This window comes from Rana temporaria, chromosome 1 (genome assembly GCF_905171775.1).
Source record: "Rana temporaria chromosome 1, aRanTem1.1, whole genome shotgun sequence".
Lineage (NCBI taxonomy): Eukaryota > Metazoa > Chordata > Amphibia > Anura > Ranidae > Rana > Rana temporaria.
In genome coordinates this window covers 78,043,442-78,070,731 of record NC_053489.1, presented here as the reverse complement: position 1 = coordinate 78,070,731, position 27,290 = coordinate 78,043,442, and the positions used below count along the sequence as shown (strand labels likewise).

The following is a 27,290-nucleotide window of genomic DNA, read 5'->3' as shown; positions in this document are numbered from 1 at the left end:
TGTCTGTCGGGTTTGATAGCTTTTTGGTGGGATAGCTCAGGTGGATTTAAACTCCTCTCCAAACACACCTGAGCTCATATTTACTAAATAAACATTGTCACCTTGACCATTCAAGGCAAAGCGACAGTATCTTTGTAAAGGGCCCCAACTTCTCCCCTCCCCCCTGATACTTGCCTTGTCAGTACTCCTTTGCACCTCCTGCCTCTGTTGATGCTGGCACTAAAAACACCTGTGTCTGCAATTATGGGGAGCAGTGACTTCACTCCCTTGGTCATGTTACAGTGCTTCAGCCCCGATCCTCCTCCTCTGGGGTTCCCCAGCGGTGCGCCTGGCTTCTCCTCCGCATTGCCCCCACAGTAAACATGCCAGCACTGGGACCTGAAGACTAACGAAGACATGGTTTGGGTGAGCAGGGAACTGGACCCCTGGACAGGCAAGTGTCTTTTTATTAAAAGTCATCAGCTACAGTACTTATAGCTGCTGACTTATAGTTTTTCTTAAAGGCTAAGGAACCGCTGTATACAATGAGGCATAATGCCAACAACATTGAAAAATAGACTAAGTTTAGGTTTACATCGGTGCATGCAAAACACGGCATGTGATTCTCACAGGAATTGCACTGTATTACTGTGCACATCGCATGCAATGTCTGTGCGGTGCGATTTGAGCCATACCTTTTATATGGCTCAATTCGCATCATAGCTTCACCAAAATGCTGCAGGACCCCCCCCCCCCCCCACACACACACATGAATATCATCACATGGGTGTGAACACCCATGTGATGCGATTCTGGCAATTGCACTGCATTTTGCAATCTTTTTTGGGGTGTCGTTAATCTAACATTGACACTCACAGCAGATCGTATGGATGTCCATTCACAATAGCAAATGTGTTAAAAACACAGCTGCTGGTGTGCAGTGTGGGGGCAGCAGGGGACTTCATTAACCACTTCAGCCTCGGAAGATTTTACCCCCTTCCTGACCAGAGCACTTTTTACAATTTGGCACTGCGTCGCTTTAACTGACAATTGCACGGTCATGCAATGCTGTACCCAAACAAAATTTGCGTCCTTTTTTTCCCCACAAATAAGGATTTCTTTTGGTGCTATTTGATCACCTCTGCGTTTTTTTTTTCCCGCTATAAACAAAAAAAGAGTAAATTAAAAAAATATATATTTTTAACTTGTTGCTATAATAAATATCCCCAAAAATGTTTTAAAAAAAATCAAATTTCTTCATCAGTTTAGACCAATATGTATTTGTCTACATATTTTTGATAAAAGTTATAGCGTTTACAAACTATGGGAAAGATTTATGGCAGTTTTTTTTTTTTTACTAGTAATTGCTGTGATTTACGATTTTTAGTGGTATTGCGACGGACAGATGAGAGACTTTTGACACATTTTTGGGACCATTGGCATTTATAGAGCGATCGGTGCTATAAATATGCACTGATTACTGTATAAATGTCACTGGCAGGTAAGGGGTTAACACTAGGGGCGATCAAGGGGTTAAGTGTGTGTTCCCTCACTGTGTTCTAACTGTGTGGGGAGGGGAGTGACTAGGAGAGAAGACAGATCGCTGTCTCTACTTTTTAGAAACACATGATCTGTCTTCTCTCCTCTGGCAGCACAGGTGTGTTCCCGGAAATGTCATTTCGTAGGCTCTGCACAATGTACTGCCATGTGTGTGAAGCCTTAGGCCAGCCATCCATGACAGTGTTGATAGGGGAATCCCTCCTGCTGGGCTATTGTCTTCTCTTGGTGGGGGGCAGAAGGGGGAAGCCATCCTCACTGGGAGAAGACCGTGATTATCGCTAGCGGGTATAGCAGCCGCTAGCGATAATCTCAAGAGAATCCAGCAGGCTGGTTGTACCCAAGAGTTATCGATCAACTTGGTACATTCAGCCTTCCCATTAGAGTTTTGAATCTGAGCCAGTTCCTGCTGAATCGGCCAAGATTTGAACTGTGTACGGCAGGCATGTCCAAAGTCTGGCCCGCGTTCCAGTTTAATGTGGCCCCACTGGTAATTTGTATATATATATATTTTGTGGGGTCACAAAGGATATATACTGTATTTATCATTGTGGCAGCCTCGGACGGGATGAGTGGCGTCAGATTATATACAGGAAAATCTCTTGTTTACTCGGCGGCCTTAATAGGAAGTCCCGTCTCCTGGGCTGGCATTGGACGACTGTTCTGTCTATCATATGAGGCGGCACTTGTATTAAAGAGGCCGAGTAAACAGGAGATTCTCCTGTATGTAATCTGTTGGCGCTCGTCCCGCCCTCCTCCCTATCCTCTCCGAGGTTGCAGATGGACATTGATCAGGCTGCACTGATGGCAATGGTGAGGCTGCATTCATTGAAATGTTGAGGCTGCAGATGGGCACTGATTAGGCTGCATTGATGGGCACTGGCCCTTATTTTGCTTCACAGTTCTTTATTTAATATTAAAAAAATCCTGAAACTGCCCTCTTAACCCCTAGAGCAGACTATACGCACATTTGAGTTCAAGGCTTTCAGGGGTTATACCGGGGTGATGCTTGCAGCTGCGTGCATCACCCCGGTACCGTTTTTTAGAGCGGGTAATCGACTCTTTAGGACTTTCCGCTGGCTAGAGAGAGACTAAATCAAAGCCAGAAACTGCTTTGTTCCAGTCTCCTATGTGTCACAACGTCACTTCCGGATTACTTGGCTGCCAATGGCGCCGATTTAAAAAAAACTACAGTATTCAGAATCGCATTTTTTGTTGATCTGAATACGTTGAAGTGCAAAGGAGGGATTTAGGGTCTTTTAGACCCCCGGTCCCTCGATAAAGAGTACCTGTCACCAGGGTTTGACAAATTTGCATGGAATCTAGGAGCCAGCTAAAAAAGTTAAGAGCCAGAAAATGCGCCCGAAAATGCGCAAAAGCAAACGCATTCGTGAGTAGCGCCTGTAAATGTAAACAGTGTTCAAACCACACATGTGAGTTATTGCCGACGATTGGTAGAGCGAGAGCAATAATTCTAGCCCTAGACCTCCTCTGTAAATCAAAATATTCAACCTGTAGAATTTTTTAAACGTCGCCTATGAAATTAAAAACAAAATTGGGCTAACTTTACTGTTTTATTTTTTTATTAAAAAAAGTGTATTTTTTCCCAAAAAAGTAAGACCGCTGCGCAAATACGGTGTGACAAAAAGTATTGCAATGACAGCCATTTTATTCTCTAGGGTGTTAGAAAAAAAAATATATATATATAATGTTTGGGGGTTCTAATTAGAGGGGAGGAGATGGCAGTGAAAACACTGGGGAAGCTCCATTTGAATTGCTGGTTTACTTGTCATGCCAACGGCCATCACAAGATGGCGCCAGATCACAGAAGGAAGCTTAGGCCTGCAGAAGGCCGCAAAGCCGCAGCCTCAATTACTGTCCGGAGTGGCCTGCCAGCTAGGAATGTACGTCCGGCCGGCGCATTTTTTTACGTCGTTTGCGTTCGGCTTTTTCCGGCGTATAGTTAAAGCTGCTATATGGTGGCGTACTCAATGTTAAGTATGGCCGTCGTTCCCGCGTCCAATTTTTAATTTTTTACATTGTTTACGTAAGTCGTTCGCGAATAGGAATTTGCGTAGAATGACGTCACCGTCGTAAGCATTGGCTGGTTCCGGTTAAATTTTGAGCATGCGCACTGGGATATCCCCACGGACGGCGCATGCGCAATTAAAAAAAAAAGTTGTTTACTTCGGGTCACGACGTATTTACATAAAACACGCCCCCATCACAGAGATTTGAATGGCGCGCCATTACGCCGCCAAAGATACACTACGCCGCCGTAACTTACAGTGCAAATTCTTTGAGGATTTGAAAAAAAAAAGTTACGGAGGCGTAGTGTATCTTAGATACGCTGCGCCCGGCGGATTAATGCGCCGAGGTACATGAATCTACCCCATAATGTTTGGGGGTTCTAAGTAATTTTAGCAAAACAAATAAAAATACAGATTTTAACTTGCAAGCAACAAATGTCAGAAATAGGTTTAGGCATGAAGGGGTTAAAGCGAAGGTGCGTGGTATACGCCGATAAATACGGTATATCCCAATAACTCATCATTAGACTCTTCAACACACACAGCCAAGAGAATTCTTGTTGGGCAGTGTATTAGTTAATTTGCATTACATTTTAATGGTCCAAAGAATGTCAGGCAAAATGGTTGGCCCTCACGCATGTTCACTTCATCAAATCTGGCCATCTTTGAAAAAAGTTTGGACACCCCTTAGGCGTCTGAACAGTGGCTTGTTGTTTTAGCCCTGGTTCACACTGGGCTGCGGGAGTGAAGCCGTGCGAGTTCAGCTGAACTCGCAGGGCTTCACTCCCGCTGGCAGTCCCGATTTCGGCCGGTTTCTGCACAGATGTCTATGTAAATCGCGGCCCGAAATCGCAAAAAGTAGTACAGGAACTACTTTTTGAAATCGGTGCGGCGTCGCACCGATTGGGACGGTGTCACTGCCGACAATTGCCGGCAAATGCCGCCGATTTGAGATGCGATTTCACATGTGAAATCGCATCTCAAATCGAAGCAAATCGTACCCAGTGTGAACCTGGGCTCAAACTGCGTATAAATTGTATGGAGAGTTGTAAACCATTGTTTTCAAAGGTACAGGTATCAACTGTGTTGTGTTTCTAAACAGAAGTTGTTTAGCCTGTGCAGAGGGCAGATTCCTCCAGCATTGCTCATCAGGAGAAAAAAAAGCAACGTTTTCTAACCTGATATACTTCCTTGAAAAGCCTCTGCCCAGGTCTGTCTGCAGGTACTTTAAGGCTACTTTCACACTAAGGCGTTGCACTGTTGGCAGTAAAGAGCTGCTATTTTTAGCGGCGCTTTACCATCGTTTTTGCGGCGCTATTCGGCCGCTAGCAGGGCGCTTTTAACCCCCTGCTAGGGGCCGAAAAAGGGTTAAAAGCGCTGCCAAAGCAGCGCTGCTTGTTATTTAAAAAAAAAAAAAAAAAGAAATGTAGCTTTACAATCATTTAAAAGACATGATATCAATTGATTAGTCCGAAGGGGGCCAGGTCAGTCCTTTGGCTTGTCATGCTTATGGGCCCTTTAAATAATCTATAAATATTGAAAATGCACATATGGCCAAGTTTAGAGGAAAAGGTGAATTTAAAGATTTTTAGATTGCTTTATAAGCACTGAATAATATGAAGAATGGAATTTTTAATTGGATACTCCAGCATGCTACCAGTGTTGTCTTCTAGGAAGTCAGCACAGGAAATCAAAAAATCTGATCCAACAAACCTCTGATCCTGTATGGGTTGAAAAATGTCCTAATGGGAACTAAGTGCACTTATCAGGTTTTCCTGCCTTTATAAGATCTTTTAGTACATAGTTGAGTAGGATGACCTATTTAATATTGAGTGACGATTATTAATCTATATCGAATAATTAATATGTATTGTGTGATTTTCACTGCGCCCCAGGATGTTCTGGTGGCATTGAATTGTACTGTACTGCTCTTCAATAAACTTCTTTTAACCACTTCCCGACCTCCTCATGTACATATACGTCAGCAGAATGGCACGGACAGGCACATGTACGTCCTCTGCTAGACGTGGGTGGGGGGTCTGATCGGGACCCCCCCCCCCCGGTACATGCGGAGGTCGGGTCCGCTCGGGGAGCGATCCGGGACGACGGCGCCACTATTTGTTTTTAGCCGCTCCGTCGCGATCGCTCCCCAGAGCTGAAGAACGGGGAGAGCCGTGTGTAAACACGGCTTCCCCGTGCTTCACTGTGGCGGCGCATCGATCGGGTGATCCCCTTTATAGGGGAGATCCGATCGATGATGTCATTCCTACAGCCACACCCCCCTACACTAGTAAACACACACACAGTGATCCCTAAATGTTACAGCGCCCCCTGTGTTTAACTCCCAAACTGCAACTGTCATTTTCACAATAAAGAATGCAATTTAAATGCATTTTTTGCTGTGAAAATGACAATGGTCCCAAAAATGTGTCAAAATTGTCCGAAGTGTCCGCCATAATGTCGCAGTCACGAAAAAAATCGCTGATCGCCGCCATTAGTAGTAAAAAATAAAATAAAATAAAAAATAAAAAAAAACTATCCCCTATTTTGTAAACGCTATAAATTTTGCGCAAACCAACCGATAAACGATTATTGCGTTTTATTTTAACCAAAAATAGGTAGAAGAATACGTATCGGCCTAAACTGAGGGAAAAAAAATGTATATATGTTCTTGGGGGATATTTATTACAGCAAAAAGTAAAAAATATTGAATTTTTTTCAAAATTGTCGCTCTATTTTTGTTTATAGCGCAAAAAATTAAAACCGCAGAGGTGATCAAATACCACCAAAAGAAAGCTCTATTTGTGGGGAAAAAAGGACGCCAATTTTGTTTGGGAGCCACGTCGCATGACTGCGCAATTGTCTGTTAAAGCGACGCAGTCCCGAACTGTAAAAACCCCTTGGGTCTTTAGGCAGCAATATGGTCCGGGGCTTAAGTGGTTAAAATCCCCCCAAAAAAAGAAGAAAAATGTCCTACTGGAGATGTGTCGGTATGACAATCAGCTACATAATATTTTCTACATTTGGTATTGTTCTTTCTATAGATATTCAATATTCTCCTGTGACAGGAGAATGGATTTATATTAATCCTTGCTGAACATATTCACTACTCTTTGACTGTATAATGCCGTGTACACACGGCTGGAATTTCCGACAACAAATGTTCGATGTGAGCTTTTGGTCGGATATTTCAAACGTATGTAGGCTCCATCGGACATTTGCTGTCGGAATTTCCGACAAGAAAAATTTGAGAGCTGGTTCTCAATTTTTCCAATAGCAAAAGTTCTTGTCGGAAATTCCGATTGTCTGTATGCAATTCTGACGCACAAAAATCCTACGCATGCTCGGAATCATTGAACTTCATTTTTCTTGGCTCATCGTAGTGTTGTACGTCATTGCGTTCTTGAAGTTCGGAATTTACAACAACATTTGTGTGACTGTGTGTATGCAAGACAAGTTTGAGCCAAATATCCATTGGAAAAAATCCACAATTTTGTTGTCGGAATTTCAGATCGATCCTGTGTACGCAGCATTAGGGGACACAATTCCATGCACAGAAGTTGTTTTGGATAGTATTTTTTAGAGCTGAACTCTAGGCAGAGAAAAAACGCACACATTAATGCAGCACTGTAATCATTAATACGTCACGATTTTTATTTTTATTTTTTTACATGTAGCGGCCTGCTAGTTTTATAGCTGGCGCTGCCTTAAATTTAGAGGGTAGTCAGAGATTTAACTACCTCTGACTGTATTGTTTTACCAAATTTGGGCCTCTGGTCCAGCCATTGCTGTACTGCGAGTGACCACTATTGTTGTCTGGGGTGTCGTTATCACTCTAGGTTAAGGGTGGCAGCAATCAGGTCAAGATGTTTTGGGGGTGTTCTTCCTCGGCAGCCAATCAGTGGGAGTTGATCGCCAGAGTACTTAAGGGACAGACATCATTAGTTCTGGGTCGTCGTTGATCCTGGCTTGTCGTCCCATCACCTGTGTGGCCCTCATGGCCTGGGGTGCGTGTTCAAGTGTTCCTGGCTCCGGGACCACGTTGGTCCGGGGTTGTGATCTACTATGTAGGTTTGGTAGTCAGACTGGGTCTACGTTTGCAGAGTGGTCCTGTGCTGTCCGTCCTGAGGGAGGAAGCCACTCGATGAAGAAACCTGTCTTGGAGAGCACCGAGCACGAGGCTGGTTGGTATCTCAGGAGAGGCCTTGAACTTCTTTGAAGGACGCACCATTACTGAGAGGCTGAGTGATGGCCGCCTGTCAGTTCTGAGTTCACAAGAGTTTATTCAAGAGAGATCCGGGTGCTTAATCCTGTGTTGAGAAGGATTCTGGACCGAATATATCTCCACCTTTGGGAAAATCTGTGAAAGAGACTTTGCTAAAGTTTCCGTGTAACACCCTGGCTGCTAGGCTAGTGAGAGAGGCCTATCCGGGTGCACAATACCCACTCTGGCTAGAGTGGCGACGAAAGCTACATTGCTGGAAACAGGAGTGTTTCCAAACAAAGTTATACACCTGAACCTATTACCCTTCCACCTCTTCAACTATTACTTTTATCTTTTTACCACGTTGGGTAAAAAAAGCAAAGAAAAAGAAGCTTAAAGTGTGGACATTGAAGTTTTCTCAACTCTCGTCATATACCCTAGACAGCAAAGGAAACATGCAGCCCAAAACAAACCAGCAGCTCCTTTGGGGGGTAGTGCTACATACATATAAGCAGTGTAAGTACCTGAATTTGACCTGGTTATAAGCTTATTCTAGTACCTGTATGGCAGAGCTGTGAGAGGATGAAAGAGCACAAGGTGCCAATCAGTTCATGACGAGACACATACTGGTAGGGGGAAAAAAAGCAGAGAGATAGATTGAGGAGCTTGTCAATGTGCTGCTTTATCTTTTTCTGTCTAGTCATAAGCTGGGGTGGGTACAGGATGACCTGGGCTCAGGGGAAGTGGGTTTATCAGACTGAGGACCTCTAATTGCAGCAGAAGTTTACTGCAGGGAAAGTCTCTGGATTTAAAGCGGTGGTTCGCCCTCAATAACAACATTCTAGCATTAAATTAAGCATAGTAGCGCGAGCTACAGTATGCCTTTATTTATTTTTTTTGCCCCGTACTCACTGTTTAATCCTATAGTGAAGATTCCGACTCCCCGCGGGGAATGGGCGTTCCTATCCAGAGGGAAGATGATTGACGGCCGGCTATGGCACGTCACGCTCCCCGAAGATAGCCGGAGTAGGTCTCGGCTCTTCACGGCGCTATACAGGGCCTGTGAACAGACTATGCGCAGGCGCCGTGAAGAGCCAAGTCCTATTTCGGCTATTTCCGGAGAAGCGTGACGCGCCAGAGCCGGCCGTCAATCATCTTCCCTCTGGATAGGAACGCCCATTCCCCGCGGGGAGTCTGAATCTTCACTATAGGATTAAACAGTGAGTACCGGGCAAAAAATAAAAATAAAGGCATACTGTAGCTCACGCTACTATGCTTAATTTAATGCTAGAAAAAAAAAATTATAGGGTGAACCCCCTCTTTAAGGTGAATATTGCAGCAGAAGCTGGTTTTGTTTATTGGTCTTTTTAATAGGCCATTTATTTTTATCTTGTTGTTTTTGTCGAAAGTTTTTTTTTTTTGTACCTGTTTATTGTGATGTGTTTTACCTATCATTTTCCATCAGAGAAGACTGCTGCAGGTCATAAACTTAGATATAAAGTGTTGTCATTCATCCCTGGCTGGAGATATATTTGTGGGAAACAACCCCTAAAATTACATGAGAACGATACATTCTAGAGCTTTCCTGACAGTTTTGATGAGAACCATCTTTGATTGGGCTTTATTACACATTAAAACAAATATGGGTTTTTATATTATAATGGTGCAGTCTCTGTAAAGCAGTATTGCGGTAGCCTTTTTTTTTACTGTGTGTGGAAGAATATTCCACAATCTTCCTGGAGCTCATTCTGTTGACAGCATTCAGGATGTCCCCCAAACGGAAACTATGGAGACATACTTTGAGATAAGAGTATCACACAGTAATCTTTTTTGTTGTTGGTAAAATAAAGAAACCGCAAGGGATTTTATACTGAATTTAAAGCTGAACTGTAGTGACGAGGAAAGTAGAATAAACACTAGCAATTTTAGAGTTTGTGAGCCCAACAAAAAAAATATATGATTAGCCTCCCATCTTTTATTTAAAAGATGACCCTAATATTCAGGAATCCGCCTGCTCAGTGGTGGGTCTCTCATCTGATCCCCACTAAGCAGGCGGATGACCGGTCTGGATTTTATATGATACCCAGCAGGTGTCAGCAGACACAGCCTCCTACATAGAGGACATTAGATGGCCCAATTGGGTCCGCTTGAAAAACAGACAGGCAGACCTGAACGGTCTGGTTGCGTGAAAGGGGCCTTAGATTGTAAACTTTAATGGGCAGGGCCCATTGATTTCTCTTGTATTGAATTGTTTTGTAACTGTGTTGCTGTTGGCGCTATATAAATCCTGTATAATAATTTAATTAATAATAAAACTGTTATTTTACTGCTGGTATTTAGTGCTGGTATTTTTTTTAAATGAAAGAACCCTTGGATATAACTTTCTGTTCTGAGGGAACCATGGTAATAATTATATCTACAGCTTATAGTACATTAGTGTGATGGTCACTGGGAAGAATGCTCCTTACATTTGCCTTCATTGGGAAGACTCCCCCTTGCATATGGTTCAGCCAAGCTCCATCCATACACCAACCTCCCCCAACTGGGGCATTGCATGCTGACAGCGGCACCCGCCTTTGTCATAATACACTGACCAGTGGCTGCAGTGTGCGGTGCATTCCACTGCTGTTCAGTGCCATCCGATGTAACGTGACAAAAGTGCAGACGTGCTGCATTTTATCACTCTTCACACCAGCATTGGGGAAATGCAAGTCACTGCAAATAGTATGAACGGGCCCTTAACCACTTCAGCCTCGGAAGGTTTTACCCCTTACACACTGAGGCGCTTTGCAGGCACTATAACGCTAAAAATAGCGCCACCAAAGTGCCCTGAAAGAGCGGCTCCATTCACTCCAGTGTGAAATCAATGGGCAGCACTGGCAAAGCGGTGCTTTGCAGGTGGTTTTAACCCAGGGATCGACAAATCCCGGGCGCCAGGTCGCCATGGCGACTAGAAATAGTGTCCTGGCGACTGGTTTGGAAGGTGGGCAAAAAAAAACAAAACATTTTTTTTTTGAGCTGGTGCCATCTGGTGGTGAGCCGTTGGTATTACAAGTTATTACCACCAGATGTGAGCTGGCGCCATCTGGTGGTGGCCGTTGGTATTACAAGTTAAGCATTACAAGTTAAACAGCAATTCTAATGTAATTTTTCACTATTTTCACTGCCATCTTCTTCCCTCTAATTAGAACCCCCAAACATTATATATATTTTTTATCCTAACACCCTAGAGAATAAAATGGCGATCGTTGCAATACTTTCTGTCACGCCGTATTTGCGCAGCGGTCTTACAAGCGCACTTTTTTTTATTAAAAAAAATAAGACAACAGTAAAGTTATCCCCATTTTTTTTAATATTATGAAAGATAATGTTACGCAGAGTAAATTCATACCCAACATGTCACGCTTCAAAATTGCGTTTGAACACAGTTTACATATGCGGGCGCTGCTCACGTATGTGTTCGCTTCTGCGCGCAAGCTCGTCGGGACGGGGTGCGTTTTCTGGCTCCTAACTTTTTTTGCTGGCTCCTAGATTCCAAGCAAATTTGTCAACCCCTGTTTTAACCCTTTCTCAGCCGCTAGCGGGGGCTAAAAGCACCCCGCTAACGGCCGATTAGCGCCATGAAAACTACGGTAAAGCGCCGCTAAAAGATGGCTACAGACGCCCCCACCGCCCCAGTGGGAAAGGGCTCTTTATGACCAGGTCATTTTTTGCGATACGGCACTGCGTTTTTTTAACTGATCATTGCGGGGGTATGCAACGCTGTACCCAAACAAACATTGATGTCCTTTTTTTTTTTACACAAATAGAGCTTTCTTTTGAGGTATTTGATCACCTCTACAATTTCTATTTTCCCCCCTCACCTTCCAGGACAGCTACTTGAGAGATGATTGGCTCCGCCCTCTACAGGAAACACAAATCGGATACAATTTAAAAGGCCCCTCCCTTTCCTCTGACCCTCAGTTTTGTGTTTCCAGACCCTCCAGGAGCACTGACACATTTTTTGTTTTTCCTAGGTCTGGTAACTGTGGTTGGCAAACCCCCCTGCTCTGGCAACATCCAGTACTGGTTTTGGCCAAGTCCTGGGTGTGTTCAGTCCCTGTTTTCTTTGGCCAGAAGGGTTCCCTATTGTTGGAGGTACTTGCTTACCTGTGTAGTGGTGGCAATTTCCTTCAGGTTTTCCCCCAGCTCTGCTGGTGGAAGCCTTGTCTTCCTCGGCTTCACCGAGGTGTACCAAAATGTCGTCGGAGGACTTCCGATGACGGGGCAAGATGGCGCCGGAACCGGAAGTCACGTGACGCACTTTATCGCAACGTGTTCATAAGGAACACGGCGGAGTACACTGAGGACATGCTGCCTGGGACAGCAGCCTATTTTCCCCGGCCGATCTCCATTTACCAATGGAGCTTGAGGACAGGCTTGAGAAGGAAGCCCGCTCAGATGGAACCAGCGGCAGCCTCCGGTTCCCATACTGCCCCCAAGGTAAGCCCTTGTCTGTGATTATGCAGCAGACCTTTTTTGTATGGGCCTTCCTTTCTTATGGCTCTTGTTTCTTTTTTTTTTCTAGGATCAACCGATGAAAAAGAAATGCAGAAACTGCAGAGCAAGGCTGACTGATGGATATAAAAGGCTTTTTTGTGAAGATTGTATTCCATCTAGGGCTAGTTCAGAGACTACCTCTTTTAACTGCTTTACAACCGCACGCCGTCAAATGACGGCGGGCGGAATACCCTATTGTTCTGACAGGACGTCATATGACGTCCTGTCATTTAAAGCACCCATCGCGTTACTGGGAACACAATGCGTGTGCCTGTCGTCCGCGATGGCCGCTGGGCACCCGCGATTGCCCAGTAACTGAGCAGGACCGTGGATCTCTGTGTGTAAACACAGAGATCCACGTCCTGTCAGGGAGAGAGGAGACCGATGCTGTGTCCCTTGTACATAAGGACACAGATCGGTCACCTCCCCCAGTCACCCCCCTCCCCCTACAGTTAGAACACTCACTAGGCTACACATTTAACCCCTTCCCCGCCCCCTAGTGGTTAACCCCTTCTCTGCCAGTCACATTTATACAGTAATCAATGCATATTTATAGCACTGTTCACTGTATAAATGTGAATGGTCCCAAAAATGTGTCAAAAGTGTCCGATGTGTCCGCTATAATGTCGCAGTCCCAAAAAAAATCGCAGATCGCCGCCATTCCTAGTAAAAAATAAATAAAAAACAAATCATAATTATGTTCCCTATTTTGTAGGCAATATAACTTTTGCGCAAACCAGTCACTATACGGTTATTGCGTTTTTTTTTTTTTTTTACCAAAAATATGTAGAAGAATATGTATCGGCCTAAACTGAGATAAAATTATTATTTTTTTTTTTTTAAATGGGATATTTATTATAGCAAAAAGTAAAAAATATTGTGTTTTTTTTTTTTCAAAATTTACGCTCTTTTTTTTGTTTATAGCCCAGTGTTTCTCAATTCCAGTTCTCAGGCCCCCCCCAACAGGTCAGGTTTTCAGGATTTCCATTATTTTGCACAGGTGATTTGATCAGTTTCACTGCCTTGGTAATCACCACAGCCTTTTCATCTGAGGGAAATCCTGAAAACCTGACCTGTTGGGGGGGCCTGAGGACTGGAATTGAGAAACACTGTTATAGCCCAACAAATAAAAAACGCACAGGCGATCAAATACCACCAAAAGAAAGCTCTATTTGTGGGGAAAAAAAGGACGTCAATTTTGTTTGGGAGTCACGTCGCATGACCGCGCAATTGTCAGTTAAAACGACGCAGTGCCGGAAGCTAAAATTTCGTCTGGGCAGGAAGGGGGTGTATGTGCATAGTAGGCAAGTTGTTAAAGAGTTAATGTCTTCTATGAAGGAGGTGGTTGCCTCCTTCCGGTCTTTCAATGACAGGGCAGCAGGTCTGGGGCCTTCTTCCTCTGGTCTCAGAACTCAAGAGCCTTTAGCTTCAGTTAGACCCCCCTCCTCGGTCTGAGATCAGTGATTCACACTATACCTCAGATCTGGATGAAGGGGAGAACCTGAGCTTCTCATCTGATGGGGATTCCGCATCAGTGGGGGGGAGGCGGGTAACCCTAAGTTTCTTTTTCCAGCAGAGGATATTGATGAACTTTTTAAATCAATTTATGCCTCTGAACAGATTGAGATGTCAAAGCAAATCCAATCTGTGTAGAATAGAATGTATAGGGGTCTTCAGGGGCGGAAGTCAAGGACTTTCCTGGTTCACCAATCACTTAAAGATATGATTCTTTCAGAATGGAAAGAACCTGAAAGTAGGTTATTCCAGTCTAAAGGGCACATAAGAAGATTTCCTTTTCAATCTGAAATTGAAGAGACTTTATTTGAAAGTCCTAAACTACCGTAGATGCCCCTATGTCACAGGTTTCTAAAAAATCAGACCTGACCTTTGAAGACTCAGGGGTCCTTAAAGAGCAAATGGACAGGAAGGCAGACTCTTTGCTGCGTAAGGCCTGGGATGCTTCAGCTTTGTTTTTGGGTCCAGCTGTAGCATCCACCTGTGTGGCTAGGAATTTGGATGTATGGGTTCAGCGTCTGGATGATCTTTTTTCATCCGACACCCCCAGGAAATTAGGGAGTCCCTCCCACTCATTGCCAAGTCAGTAGCTTTCTTGGCTGATGCAGCTGCAGCTAGGTCTTCTGCTCTCATTAATTCAGCCAGGCGAGCGATCTGGCTTAAGTCTTGGGAGGTGGACCTTATCTCCAAGAACAAGCTCTGCGACATTCCCTTTGAAGGCAAGCTCTTTTATTATTATTATTATTATTATTATTATTATACAGGATTTATATAGCGCCAACAGTTTGCGCAGTGCTTTACATTAGGGAAGACAGTACAGTCACAATACAAATCAATACAGGAGGGATCAGAGGGCCCTGCTCGTTAGATGCTGCAGAAATATCTCTCCACTGAGTCTGGCTGCATCCATTTTAACTGTGGGCAGCAGAAGCTGCTGCCTGTTCATTTGCTGGATTTACCAGACACACAACTACAGCTCTGCAGCTCTCATTGGCCCTCTAATGACACCCCCCCCTCCCTTCCTGGCAAACTCTTAGGAGAGTGTGAGAGCTGTGCATTATGTCATAAGCCTAGGTTTTTTACTGCACAAGAAACAGGAAGTGGGCTGTATAAGGTATTTACTGTCAGAAAATAAATGTTTTGCTATCCAAATTTAAAACAACAAGGGCAGAAGATTTAATAGAAAGTAAAAAAATGACTGAAGCTCCGCTTTAAAGCGGGGGTTCACCTGTACATAAAACTTTTTCCCCCTAGATGGATGCTCGTTTTGTCTAGGGGAATCGGCTAGTTGTTTTAAAATATGAGCATTACTTACCGTTTACGAGATGCATCTTCTCCGTCGCTTCCGGGTATGGGCTGCGGGACTGGGCGTTCCTATTTTGATTGACAGTCTTCCGAGAGGCTTCCGACGGTCGCATCCATCGCATCACGATTTTCCGAAAGAAGCCGAACGTCGGTGCGCAGTATAGAGCCACACCGACGTTCGGCTTCTTTCAGCTACTAGTGACGCGATGGATGCCACCGTCGGAAGCCTCTCGGAAGACTGTCAATCAAGAAGGAACGCCCAGTCCCACAGCCCATACCCGGAAGCGACAGAGAAGATGCATCTCGTAAACGGGTAAGTACAGCTCATATTTTAAAACAACTAGCCGATTCCCCTAGACAAAACGAGCATGAAGCTAGGGGGAAAAGATAAAAAAAAATACATCATTGGGTGAACTCCCGCTTTAAGGTTATTCAATTAGGTGTTGGCAATAAACCCTGGAAGCTGGTTGGTTTCTATGCAGAGTTGCACCAGATTTTGCACTCTCCAGTTTTAGTAAATTACCCCCAGTGTGAATTATACCATTTACAATTATTACATGCATTTAGGGCAGGATCACACTTGTGCAGAGTTGCATTTTTCCTCTGCAGAAGGGCACAAGAGCAGGGCAAGGACACAGAAAACAGTGGTTTTCTATGTGCTCAGTTCACACCTCATCACATGTGTGCAATTTTTCAACACTGCTCCATCCCTAAAAAAGCAGTTAAACTCATGGAAAATACACAGTAAACTAAGGCAGTGGTTCTCAACCTCAGCCCTCAAGTACCCCCAACAGGCCATGTTTTGTGAATTCCTTTTAGATAAAAAGCTGTCCAAAATACCAAGCCATTGACTCTGATTTAAGATAAAGGAAAACCTGCAAACATGGCCTGTTGCGGGGGGGGGGGGGGGGGTACTTGCTGAATTAAAGAGGTTGTGAAGGTTCGTGTTTTTTCACCTTAATGCATCCTATGATGCCCCCCAGGCCCCGCTGTTTTACTTACCTGAGCCAGTTAACCTGCTCTGCGCGTCCCCCGGCGTCCTCTTCTCCACAGAGTCTCAGCATTGATTGGATAGATTGATAGTAGCGCACCCATTGGCTTCCGCTGCTGTCAATCAAATCCAATAACGCGGCCACCAGTGGCGGGGCTGAGTCATACACTCGGCGGCTATGGACGCAGAGTGTATGACACGGGAGTGCGCCCGCAAGGTAACCCCCTTGGCAAAGAACTTCCTAGAGGGGGTTATCTATTGCAGGGAGGAGCCGCCGTGGGACCCCAGAACAGCAGGATCGGTGCCACTCTGTGCAAAACGAACTGCACAGTGGAGGTAAGTATGACATGTTTGTTGTTTAAAAAAAAAAAACCTTTACAATTACTTTAAGGATTCGTGAAGTAAAAAACAAAACAGGATAACTGGAAGATGGTTGGCAGTTATAGTGACAGCTTCCTGAAAACTTGCATACACAAATGCAGCTAGATGCAATATATAAAAAATAAAACAAAAGGGCAAAACATGAAATGAAATAAAGGTAAATGCACATAGAAAAATACAAGTAAAAGCATGTGAGTTTTTACCTGCATTTTTATGCACACAAGTGTGCCCTTATGTCTTTAGAAATATCCTATAAGTGCATGTATGTAATTTCCAGTGTGAATGAGGTGTTGGGCAGCGGGCAGAACTCATTTGCAATAACAGGGGACGATGTATACTGCATCCTGTGCATTTGTGAACCCAGCCTTACAGGAGGAGCTATACCCCAGCAGAGGGCGCTCATGTCTCTTATAGGCACTGCTCGCTGTTTTCTGTCAGTTAGAAGTGCAATTGCTTTGAGGGAGACCATTGACTGCAAACTTCTGTCTGTGAGCCAAGCTGTTAGAATTCTGGAGGATGGGCATATGTCTCTCCATTTGTTTATGTTGTTCGTGGAGAAATTTGTCTGGCCATTAGGGCCGGTTCACACCACAATTTCTGTTTCTGCATCCATGTGTTTTGATGGGTTCTGGTGTGTTTTTATTGATGCATTTCTGACAATCTTTTTTTTTTCTCTTTGCCTCCATTGAGGATGTTTGTTCAGTTTTTTACCATTTTTTTGTAATCGTTTTTCAGATGTGTTCCATACAGAAAAATTGCAGCATGTTCTACTTTTGTTGACGTGAGTGGAACGTACTGCACTGGTGTGAACTAGGGCCATTAGAATACATATAAAACACTGTGCATGTATTTTTGATGCAGTTTATGAACACACTGGACTGCATCTGGTGGTAACCAGCCCTAAAAGTGCATGAAGAGATGAGAAATCAACCAGTCCCTTACAGCCACAGTACATGCTGTAATTTGGAAATTCTATCATAGCACCATATATTTTTTTTGTTTTGTTAACCGTTTGCCGACCTCGCAATAGCCGAATGTTGGCTACAGCGTGGCAGGCCATCATATTCCGACCCCCCGTAATCATAGTGTCTTCCGGACACTGCTGATCACAGATTGAGGTAAAGAGCCAATTAGCAGCTCTTTACCAAGTGATCAGCTGTGTCCAATCACAGCTGATCTCGATGTAAACAGAAGCCAGTTATCCGTACTCCTTTCCTCATGCTAACAGCATGAGGATAGGAGAAGAGAGTCAATAACTGGGTTGTGTAAAGGGATATGTTCACTAAGGATGAGCTCTGGCGTGTTCGCATAGAACACAAGCAGAGCCCGCCAGGAAGTGTGCACGGCGCTGCGCTAATAACAGCCAGGGAGACATTTCACGATCCCCGCAGCCGAGCATCGGGACAATGTCTCCCTGGCTGTGATTAGCACAGCACCGTGCACACTTCCTGGCGGGCTCTGCACGTGTTCTATGCGAACACGCCAGAGCTCATCCTTAATTTTCACTAATAATCAGGGCACTGATTATCAGTGCAGTCCCAACAGTGCCCTGTCAGTGCAGCCTTAGGGCCCTTTCACACGTACGGACCGTATGTCCGCATTTTTATCCATCCGTTTGCAGATGAAAACGGGACATACATGGGTCCCTATGTGATTACGGGTGTCATCCGCTGACACCCGTAATTTGTCCGCTTCCGTAAAGATCCGCATTTGCGGATGGAAGAAATCCTATTTTTCTTCCGTCTGCCGGATCAGATCGGATGAACACGGACATACGGTCCGTGTTAATCCGATCCCCCATAGGGGAGAGCGGAGGAAAGACAGGGCGGTCCCTGCACACAGTGTGCGGGGACCGCCCTGTCAGCTGCCAGCTCAGCGGGGATTTTACGGAGGATCCCCACTGAGCTTTGCGGACACACGGAGCGGATCATTACTGATCGGCCCCGTGTGAAAGGGCCCTTACCATGCACAACATCATTTACCTGTTTGCTAAATTTTATAACAAACTAGCAAAAAAAAAAACTGCGGTGATTAAATACCACCAAAAGAAAGCTCTATTTGTTTGAAAAAAATTATACAAATTTGGTTTTGGTACAGTGTAGCAAGACCATGCAATTGTCATTCAAAGTGTAATAGCGCTGAAAGCTGAAAATTGGCCTGGGCAGGAAGGGGGGGGGGGGGTAAAAGTGCCCGGTAGGCAAGTGGTTAATGCTTTAAAAAATGACAAGTTCTGTGAACTCACTTTTGCTTTTTGTTGAATTTTTTGTTTGTCTCTAATTTGACAGGGCATTGCTCAGTATCTGGAGTAAAACCGTGTGGGGAAAATTTTATTTTGGGGAAAATTGTTTGAAATGTTAATACGTTTTTTTGCTTTTACATTTGTATTGTTTTGTAGGTTTGTGGCGTTGAAGGTTTCAAGCCCAGTATGGATGAAGATGAGAAGCCTTTGATTGTTTCTTCACTGTATGATGAATGTGCACAGAATCACTTTGCTTCTGGCGATGCACGAATCAGAAGGTACATATTTTTGGTCTCTAAAATGCTTCTTTATAACAGCAGTAAAGGAAATGTTGACAAAAAGCAATACAGTAATACCAGCTATTATTATTTTTTTTTAAATCCTGACTCTGTTTGCGAGTGTTGTCTCGCAAAACGAGCAGGATTCAAGTCTCTGCGGTGTGCAGTACTGCATTTGGCCAGAGGTGCGGGGGCGCCAGTGACACTCTAAGCCATTCGGAACCGAGTGTTTCCGAGTGCATCCAAGCGGCTCCAATCGGTTTCTCAGTGTCTCCGGCGCCTCCCCACCTCTGGCCACACGGATCCGAACCCAATGACTTTCCAACAGAGATACCACCATAAAATTGAAAAGAAAGGGAAAATCTAGTGCTCTCCGATTGGATTTCTTTTATTTAAAACCAACAATAAAAAAGTTGCACTCACATGTAAGGACACTCAGTATGCCGAGTGTCAGCATAACAGCATGTAGCAGCATGTAAACAGAACCGTCTGTCTGCAATCTGCGGCGGTCGTGGGTGACGTTCTGCGTGGCTCCTCCCCTCTGTACGCGTTACGTCCCTTGGGCAGGACTTCCTCAGCGTGGGTAAAGGAAACGCACACTAAAACGTCCCCCTTGACTGATAGTTATATGTAACCCGAGCAACGGGTCCACCAATCACATCATAATGAAGATGCCGCCTTTAACAGCAATTGCATCCCACATAAAGAGCTAATAAGCTAGGAATGGCAGTACAACAGCTGGGGAAACAATTTAAGAAAGAGCACGAACACATGGCTAAAAAAAATGATTAAACAGACTAAATCCGGCAAACAAAGGAAAAATTCAAAATATAAAATTCACCGGTATTGTCATATCACAATTTAGAGCATAGTTTGTACTATTAAAATTTAAAAGAAGTTTGCACATATATAGGTGCAAAAACACTCAGATTTATATGCCAATATATTTATAAAAAACACAGGACGTCATCCACGATCGCCTCAATTGGTGAGTCAACATACAATGTCACATTGTACACAATCAATATCCAATATTAATATTAATATTAGAAAATATATAAATAAAAATGCAAAATCATGAAAAAATATATATAAATAAAAAAATATATGCATATACAAAATGTGTGTATGTGTGTGTATATATATATATATATATATATATATATATATATATATATATATATATATATATATATATATATATATATATATAAAAATATAAAAGAACTTTTAAACAAATTAAAATCCAGAGAATCCTGAACTAAAAGGACCATCATATTCTGAAATGTTCCAGAATAGTACACCTATAATACACCTCATCTATCTGAGATGAAGCAGTTCAGGTCGAACTCTAAGTTCAAACCGGCTGGGGAGGCAACTTTAAGCTCAAAAATCCAAAAGGATTCACGACAGCTAAGTTGTCTGATAAAGTGTCCACCCCTCCAATGTCTTGACACCTTCTCTATCCCCCAGAATTTTAACCCCTTTGGGTCACGATGGTGATGCTGTCTAAAGTGTCTGGATACGCTATGCGTTTTTATACCTCTTTTTATGCAGCTGATATGCTCCCCTACACGCACGTGATGTAGTGTTTCACGATCGCCCCCCGCAATTGCTGTGCTATAAAAGGTATATCAATGACCTTATAATGTCTTCAATCCTTAATGAATAAGCTGAATACTAACGACAAAAATATTCTATTGACTTGGACCGTGTCTTGTGACCAGATCCCCTTCCTAGATCTTGACATTTTTAAAAAGAATAATCAGTTGCAAACTAGGAATCATTTCAAGGTTACTGACCGTAACGGTTTTATACCCCTGTCCAGTTGCCATCATAGGCTTTGGTTATGTAACATCCCAAGAGGGCACTTCGTGAGATTACGGAGAAATTGCTCATCAGAGCTTGATTTTCTCTCACAAGCCCAAATATTAGCTGAGAGATTCACACAAAAGGGATATTCTTTACCTATTATCGGTGAGGAAATTGAGAAAGTCAGGTCTATGGATAGAACTACTTTTATTGCTGACAAGCCTTTGAGTGTGGTGGCCAATGAGATCCCCAGTAAGGGTGCATTCACACCACGATTTTGTCATCCTACTTGTTCTCACGATTTTAGCTTTAAAATCGTACAAATCTGTATGGCAAAACGTATCCATTCACTTCCATTCATTAATTTAGGTCCCCAAGTGCATCCGATTTGATCCGCATCAGATTTGATACGATTTAAAATCGCATCAAAAATCGTGTTTGACCATGATTTTTGGTCCTGATTTAAAATCGTATCCGTTTTTTTTTATATTGTGGTCAATCTAAATCGTACTAAATCGGATGACTGTGCAATAAATCGTACCCGATTTTTTATTACTAGGGTTGAGCGAACCCGAACGGAGGTCCCCGCAAATTCAATAACCAGACCCTTTAGGTCTGGTATGGATATTCAGGGGAACCCCGCGGTCAATTTAAAACAAAAATGACGTGCGGTTCCCCCTAAATATCCATAACCAGACCCTTCAGGTCTGGTATGGATATTCAGGGGATCCCCACCGTCAATTTAAAACAAAAATGACGTGCGATTCCCCCTAAATATCCATAACCAGACCCGTTATCCGAGCACGTTGACCTGGCCGGCCGCAGAAAAGAGGGGGGGACAGAGTGCGGCCCCCCCTCTCCTGAACCGCACCAGGCCACATGCCCTCAACATGGGGAGGATGTCCCCATGTTGATGGGGACAAGGGTCTCATCCCCACAACCCTTGCCCGGTGGTTGTGGGGGTATGCGGGCGGGAGGTTTATCAGAATCTGGAAGACCCCTTTAACAAAGGGGACCCCCAGATCCTGACCCCCCCCCCCCCCTGTGTGAAATGGTAATGGGGTACACTGTACCTCTACCATTTCACAAAGGAAGTGTAAAGTATTGTAAAAAAAACACACTGACACCTTAGAATAAAGTCCTTTATTAAAAATGGACACAGCCCAGCGGAATGACGCGCTGGAGCTGTGACATTACTTATATAGAGCAGGCAGGGACACCCGTCACGTGACCCCGCCCCCTCTGACGTACCCTCTGGTACGTCACTGACGAAGCCCAATGTCTTTCCTCTTCTTGGGCTTCCCCAGTGATAGCAGAGGGTACGTCAGAGGGGGCGGGGTCACGTGACGGGTGTCCCTGCCTGCTCTATATAAGTAATGTCACAGCTCCAGCGCGTCATTCCGCTGGGCTGTGTCCGGCGATGAGGAGGTCGGGGATGCTGCGCTCCGGATGGATCTTCTCAGCGCTGGATCGGAGAACACCCGGCCGTCGCAGGATCTTCTCATCGCGGGAGATCAGCCCTTGCAGATCAGGACAACGCTGGAAGCCGGGAACGAGTGTTTTTTTTTTTTTACTAAAGGACTTTATTCTAAGGTGTCAGTGTGTTTTTTTTACAATACTTTACACTTCCTTCGTGAAATGGTAGAGGTACAGTGTACCCCATTACCATTTCACACAGGGGGGGGTCAGGATCTGGGGGTCCCCTTTGTTAAAGGGGTCTTTCAGATTCTGATAAACCTCCCGCCCGCATACCCCCACAACCACCGGGCAAGGGTTGTGGGGATGAGTCCCTTGTCCCCATCAACATGGGGACATCCTCCCCATGTTGAGGGCATGTGGCCTGGTGCGGTTCAGGAGAGGGGGGGGCGCACTCTGTCCCCCCCTCTTTTCTGCGGCCGGCCAGGTCAACGTGCTCGGATAACGGGTCTGGTTATGGATATTTAGGGGGAACCGCACGTCATTTTTGTTTTAAATTGACCGCGGGGTTCCCCTGAATATCCATACCAGACCTGAAGGGTCTGGTTATGGATATTTAGGGGGAACCGCACGTCATTTTTGTTTTAAATTGACGGCGGGGTTCCCCTGAATATCCATAACTTCAAAAATCTTCTTTTTCCGAGACATTATTTAAAATCAGGATCCGATTTTTTAGTGAAAATTTTGACATACGATTTTGTCATATACGATTCCATCCGATTTAACGGTCCGATTATCGGATGTAAAAATCGTGGTGTGAACCTAGCCTTACTATAAACTTATTTTAGACTATAACATCCAACATAAAAAGTTTGAAAGAATTGTAGCCAAACATTGGCCTATCTTAAAGGGGGATTTGACTTTGGGTCCTGTTTTCCCGGAGCGTCCTCAATTTATATATAGGAAAGCTCCGACACTAAGGGATTGTATTGCCCCTGGGGTTATAGATCCACCCATTGTTGCCCAACCTAGGTTATTCAACTTTTTGTTTGGTTTCTACGCTTGTGGCAGGTGTGCGACTTGCAAACACGCAAAGAATAATGTTAAAAAACGCAAAACGTTCACCTCTTCTGTTACACATGTGGAGTACCCCATTAAACAACTGGTCACTTGCACCACTGAAGGGGTGGTGTATATGTTAGAATGCGAATGGGGATTACAATACGTGGGGCGCACCTCACGTGCGCTCCACGTGCGTGTAGGGGAGCATATCAGCTGCATAAAAAGAGGTATAAAAACGCATAGCGTATCCAGACACTTTAGACAGCATCACCATCGTGACCCAAAGGGGTTAAAATTCTGGGGGATAGAGAAGGTGTCAAGACATTGGAGGGGTGGACACTTTATCAGACAACTTAGCTGTCGTGAATCCTTTTGGATTTTTGAGCTTAAAGTTGCCTCCCCAGCCGGTTTGAACGTAGAGTTCGACCTGAACTGCTTCATCTCAGATAGATGAGGTGTATTATAGGTGTACTATTCTGGAACATTTCAGAATATGATGGTCCTTTTAGTTCAGGATTCTCTGGATTTTAATTTGTTTAAAAGTTCTTTTATATTTAATTTTCATATATATATATTCATTTTGTATATGCATATATTTTTTTATTTATATATATATTTTTTCAGGATTTTGCATTTTTATTTCTATATTTTCTAATATTAATATTGGATATTGATTGTGTACAATGTGACATTGTATGTTGACTCACCAATTGAGGCGATCGTGGATGACGTCCTGTGTTTTTTATAAATATATTGGCATATAAATCTGAGTGTTTTTGCACCTATATATGTGCAAACTTCTTTTAAATTTTATTAGTAGGAACTATGCTCTAATTTGTGATATGACAATACCGGTGAATTTTATATTTTGAATTTTTCCTTTTGTTTGCCGGATTTAGTCTGTTTAATCATTTTTTTTAGCCATGTGTTCGTGTTCTTTCTTAAATTGTTTCCCCAGCTGTTGTACTGCCATTCCTAGCTTATTAGCTCTTTATGTGGGATGCACTTGCTGTTAAAGGCGGCATCTTTATTATGATGTGATTGGTGGACACGTTGCTGGGGTTACATATAAATATCAGTCAAGGGGGACGTTTTAGTGTGTGTTTCCTTTACCCACGCTGAGGAAGTCCCGCCCACGGGATGTAACGCGTACAGAGGGGAGGAGCCACGCAGAACGTCACCCACGACCGCCGCAGATTGCAGACAGACGGTTCTGTTTACATGCTGCTTCATGCTGTTATGCTGACCCTCGGCATACTGAGTGTCCTTACATGTGAGTGCAACTTTTTTATTGTTGGTTTTAAATAAAAGAAATGCAATCGGAGAACACTAGATTTTCCCTTTTCAATTATATGGTGGTATCTCTGTTGGAAAGTCATTGGGTCCGGATCCGTGGTGCTAATCTCATCCATCCGTTTTCTATGGAGGCTGTCAGCTTTTGATCTAAAACAGATATGCTTTGTGATCCGCAAGGGTCTAAGCTATGAGGTGAGAGGCCATCTTTCACTGGTGGTGGATATTATATGGTGTCATCTCTTCACTTTCATTCTGGAATCTTTTCTTTCCGCTGGACTGGCTGTGAATTTATTTATTTATTCATTTATTTATGGACTTTTTTCACATGGACACTGTTTTCTTTTATTATATACACTAGTGATTGTGTATTCTTTCACTTTATTTGTTTATTTATTTCAATTTTGTTTATTGCGCTGCACTGTTTATATTATATAGTTCTATTTGGGAATTTTTTATGAATTTGTCCTTAGTGCTGGCTTGCATTTATTAGGTTTCTTATTTAAATTTTTCCAGCGCTGAATACCTTTTGTTTATTTGTGCAAAGACCTTAAGGGTCCTGGATAAATAAATGAACACGGATGAAGGGAGGAGAAAAGGATTCTGAATGAAGAAATTATTTAGACATGGTATATATTTATCCCTGTCCATTTATTTATCCCAGACCCTTAAGGTCTTCAACCATAAAAGTACCCATAGATATAACTAATTCAAAGTCGCAATACCTCATCAACAATAACGCAAAATGTCTCTAGGTTTGTTGCGATCCATTCTGATTAAGGCTGCATTCACACCTCCGCGACAAGTAACGCCGCGAACGCCAATGACGCCTGAACCATCTCATAGACAGCAATGGGAATTCTCCCCTCCAGCGGCACGAGCGTCCGGCGTCGGGCGTTTTGTCGCCAAGGTGTGAATGGAGCCTAAGTGTACAAATAGGAACAATTGTTGTTTTTTCCATTCATCACTATTATCTTATGTTTAATTTTTATTGTTTTTTATTTCTATTTTTATTTTTTATTTTCATTATTATTTTTATATTTATTTGTATTTCTTTTTTTATTTATTTTTAAATTTCATATTTCTTTTGGATATTGATTATAATTATACTTATTACCATTTGCCCCGACCGTGTATATACATACAATTTCTCACCCATCAATTTTTTTTATAGACACAATTCTTCTCACCATATATTTCTTAGTGTGTACATATATATGTGTAAGTGTTTTTTCTGCAGTTTGCTGCACCATGTTGTTTCATAGTGACATTTTTATAAATGTCTTTCAATGCCCTTTTGTTTCCTGGCCGGAGGGCCGGCCATTGTATTGCAAGATGGTCACTTTCCACTCACCTCTCCCACCTTCCTTCTCCCCCACTTTCTTTTTTATTTTACCCCTGTGCTTGTCACTTTATGCCTTTTTTTGTTGGTGCACTTTTGTATACCTTGTGTGTGATGGGTAGGGTGCTGGTCCTCGGGCCTTCCCTGAAAGTCTTGGGAGTGGGTGGACATGGCCTTCTGGCTTAGTTCGCCTGCTCTCATGGGGTCTCCCTTCGGGGAAGCCTCACTGAGGAGGGTTCTGTTTCGGCAGACCCTCCAAGAAAGTTGGGTCCGTGTCCGCTTCGGCTGCCCGGACCACAGTTTACTCTAGTCCCTGCCAGGAGCCTAACGCCCCGGGGGATCAGGGTTGTCTCCTTTTCGGAGGACCATTTGACGATGCACCCGTCACAATTTTTTGTGTATCACTCTTTATGTGTGTGCACATTTTTTCCTGCACCGGGTGAAGTTTTTGGGTTGTGTTATGCACGCCACAGGCTTTTCAATAGAAAAAATGTATATGTAAAAAGTATAATCAGCGCAATAAAACACACATAAAGCAAGCAGCTGAACACTAGGATTCAATTGATAAAATTCCTGAAAGTAAATACAAGTAGATAGTGCAGCGCTAAAAGTCCAATATTAGAAAGTCCATAAAAGAATCTTCTCTAAAAGTGACTGGTGATAGGTAAAATCATGCAGGTGCTGTAGCGTGGAATAAAGCAGAAACACCTCCACCGATGGTAGCAATGGCCGCTCACCTCACAGATATGACCCTCTGTTAGATTAGGTCATATACAGCAATCCCATAAGGGTATCTCCAATAGCAAGGAAAATCCAGCAGTGATGAAGAGGTCTCCAAAAGGATGGTCAACAGTAAAGCATCCAATCCAAATGTAAAAGAAAAAAGCACATAGTGTTTCTCCGTGGAGACAAGGCAATAAAATTTAATGGGTAAAAAAATGCACTTACAGAGCAGGGCACTCAGTCCAGTGCCAAGAATAACAGGCGTGTGTGTGACTGTGATGGCGGGTGACGTCACGCTCTCCCTACCGAACGTCCCGCCCCTGGGACGCAACGTTCGGTAGGGAGAGCGTGACGTCACCCGCCATCACAGTCACACACACGCCTGTTATTCTTGGCACTGGACTGAGTGCCCTGCTCTGTAAGTGCATTTTTTTACCCATTAAATTTTATTGCCTTGTCTCCACGGAGAAACACTATGTGCTTTTTTCTTTTACATTTGGATTGGATGCTTTACTGTTGACCATCCTTTTGGAGACCTCTTCATCACTGCTGGATTTTCCTTGCTATTGGAGATACCCTTATGGGATTGCTGTATATGACCTAATCTAACAGAGGGTCATATCT

The 27,290-nt window shown here is 43.6% G+C and overlaps 1 protein-coding gene across 2 annotated transcripts in view; it reads left to right on the top strand.

Moving 5' to 3' along the window:
- The window catches only part of SLC38A9 (solute carrier family 38 member 9), a 115,285-nt gene that overhangs the window by 6,662 nt on the left and 81,333 nt on the right, over positions 1–27,290 (top strand). The window contains exons 2-3 of one of the 2 annotated variants that reach the window (XM_040339465.1): positions 17,237–17,282; positions 18,897–19,018. In XM_040339465.1, the coding sequence (XP_040195399.1) occupies positions 18,927–19,018 (92 nt within the window). In that variant the 5' untranslated portion in view covers positions 17,237–17,282; positions 18,897–18,926. The remainder of the gene's footprint in view (positions 1–17,236; positions 17,283–18,896; positions 19,019–27,290) is intronic. The other variant, XM_040339458.1, reaches the window with a different exon arrangement.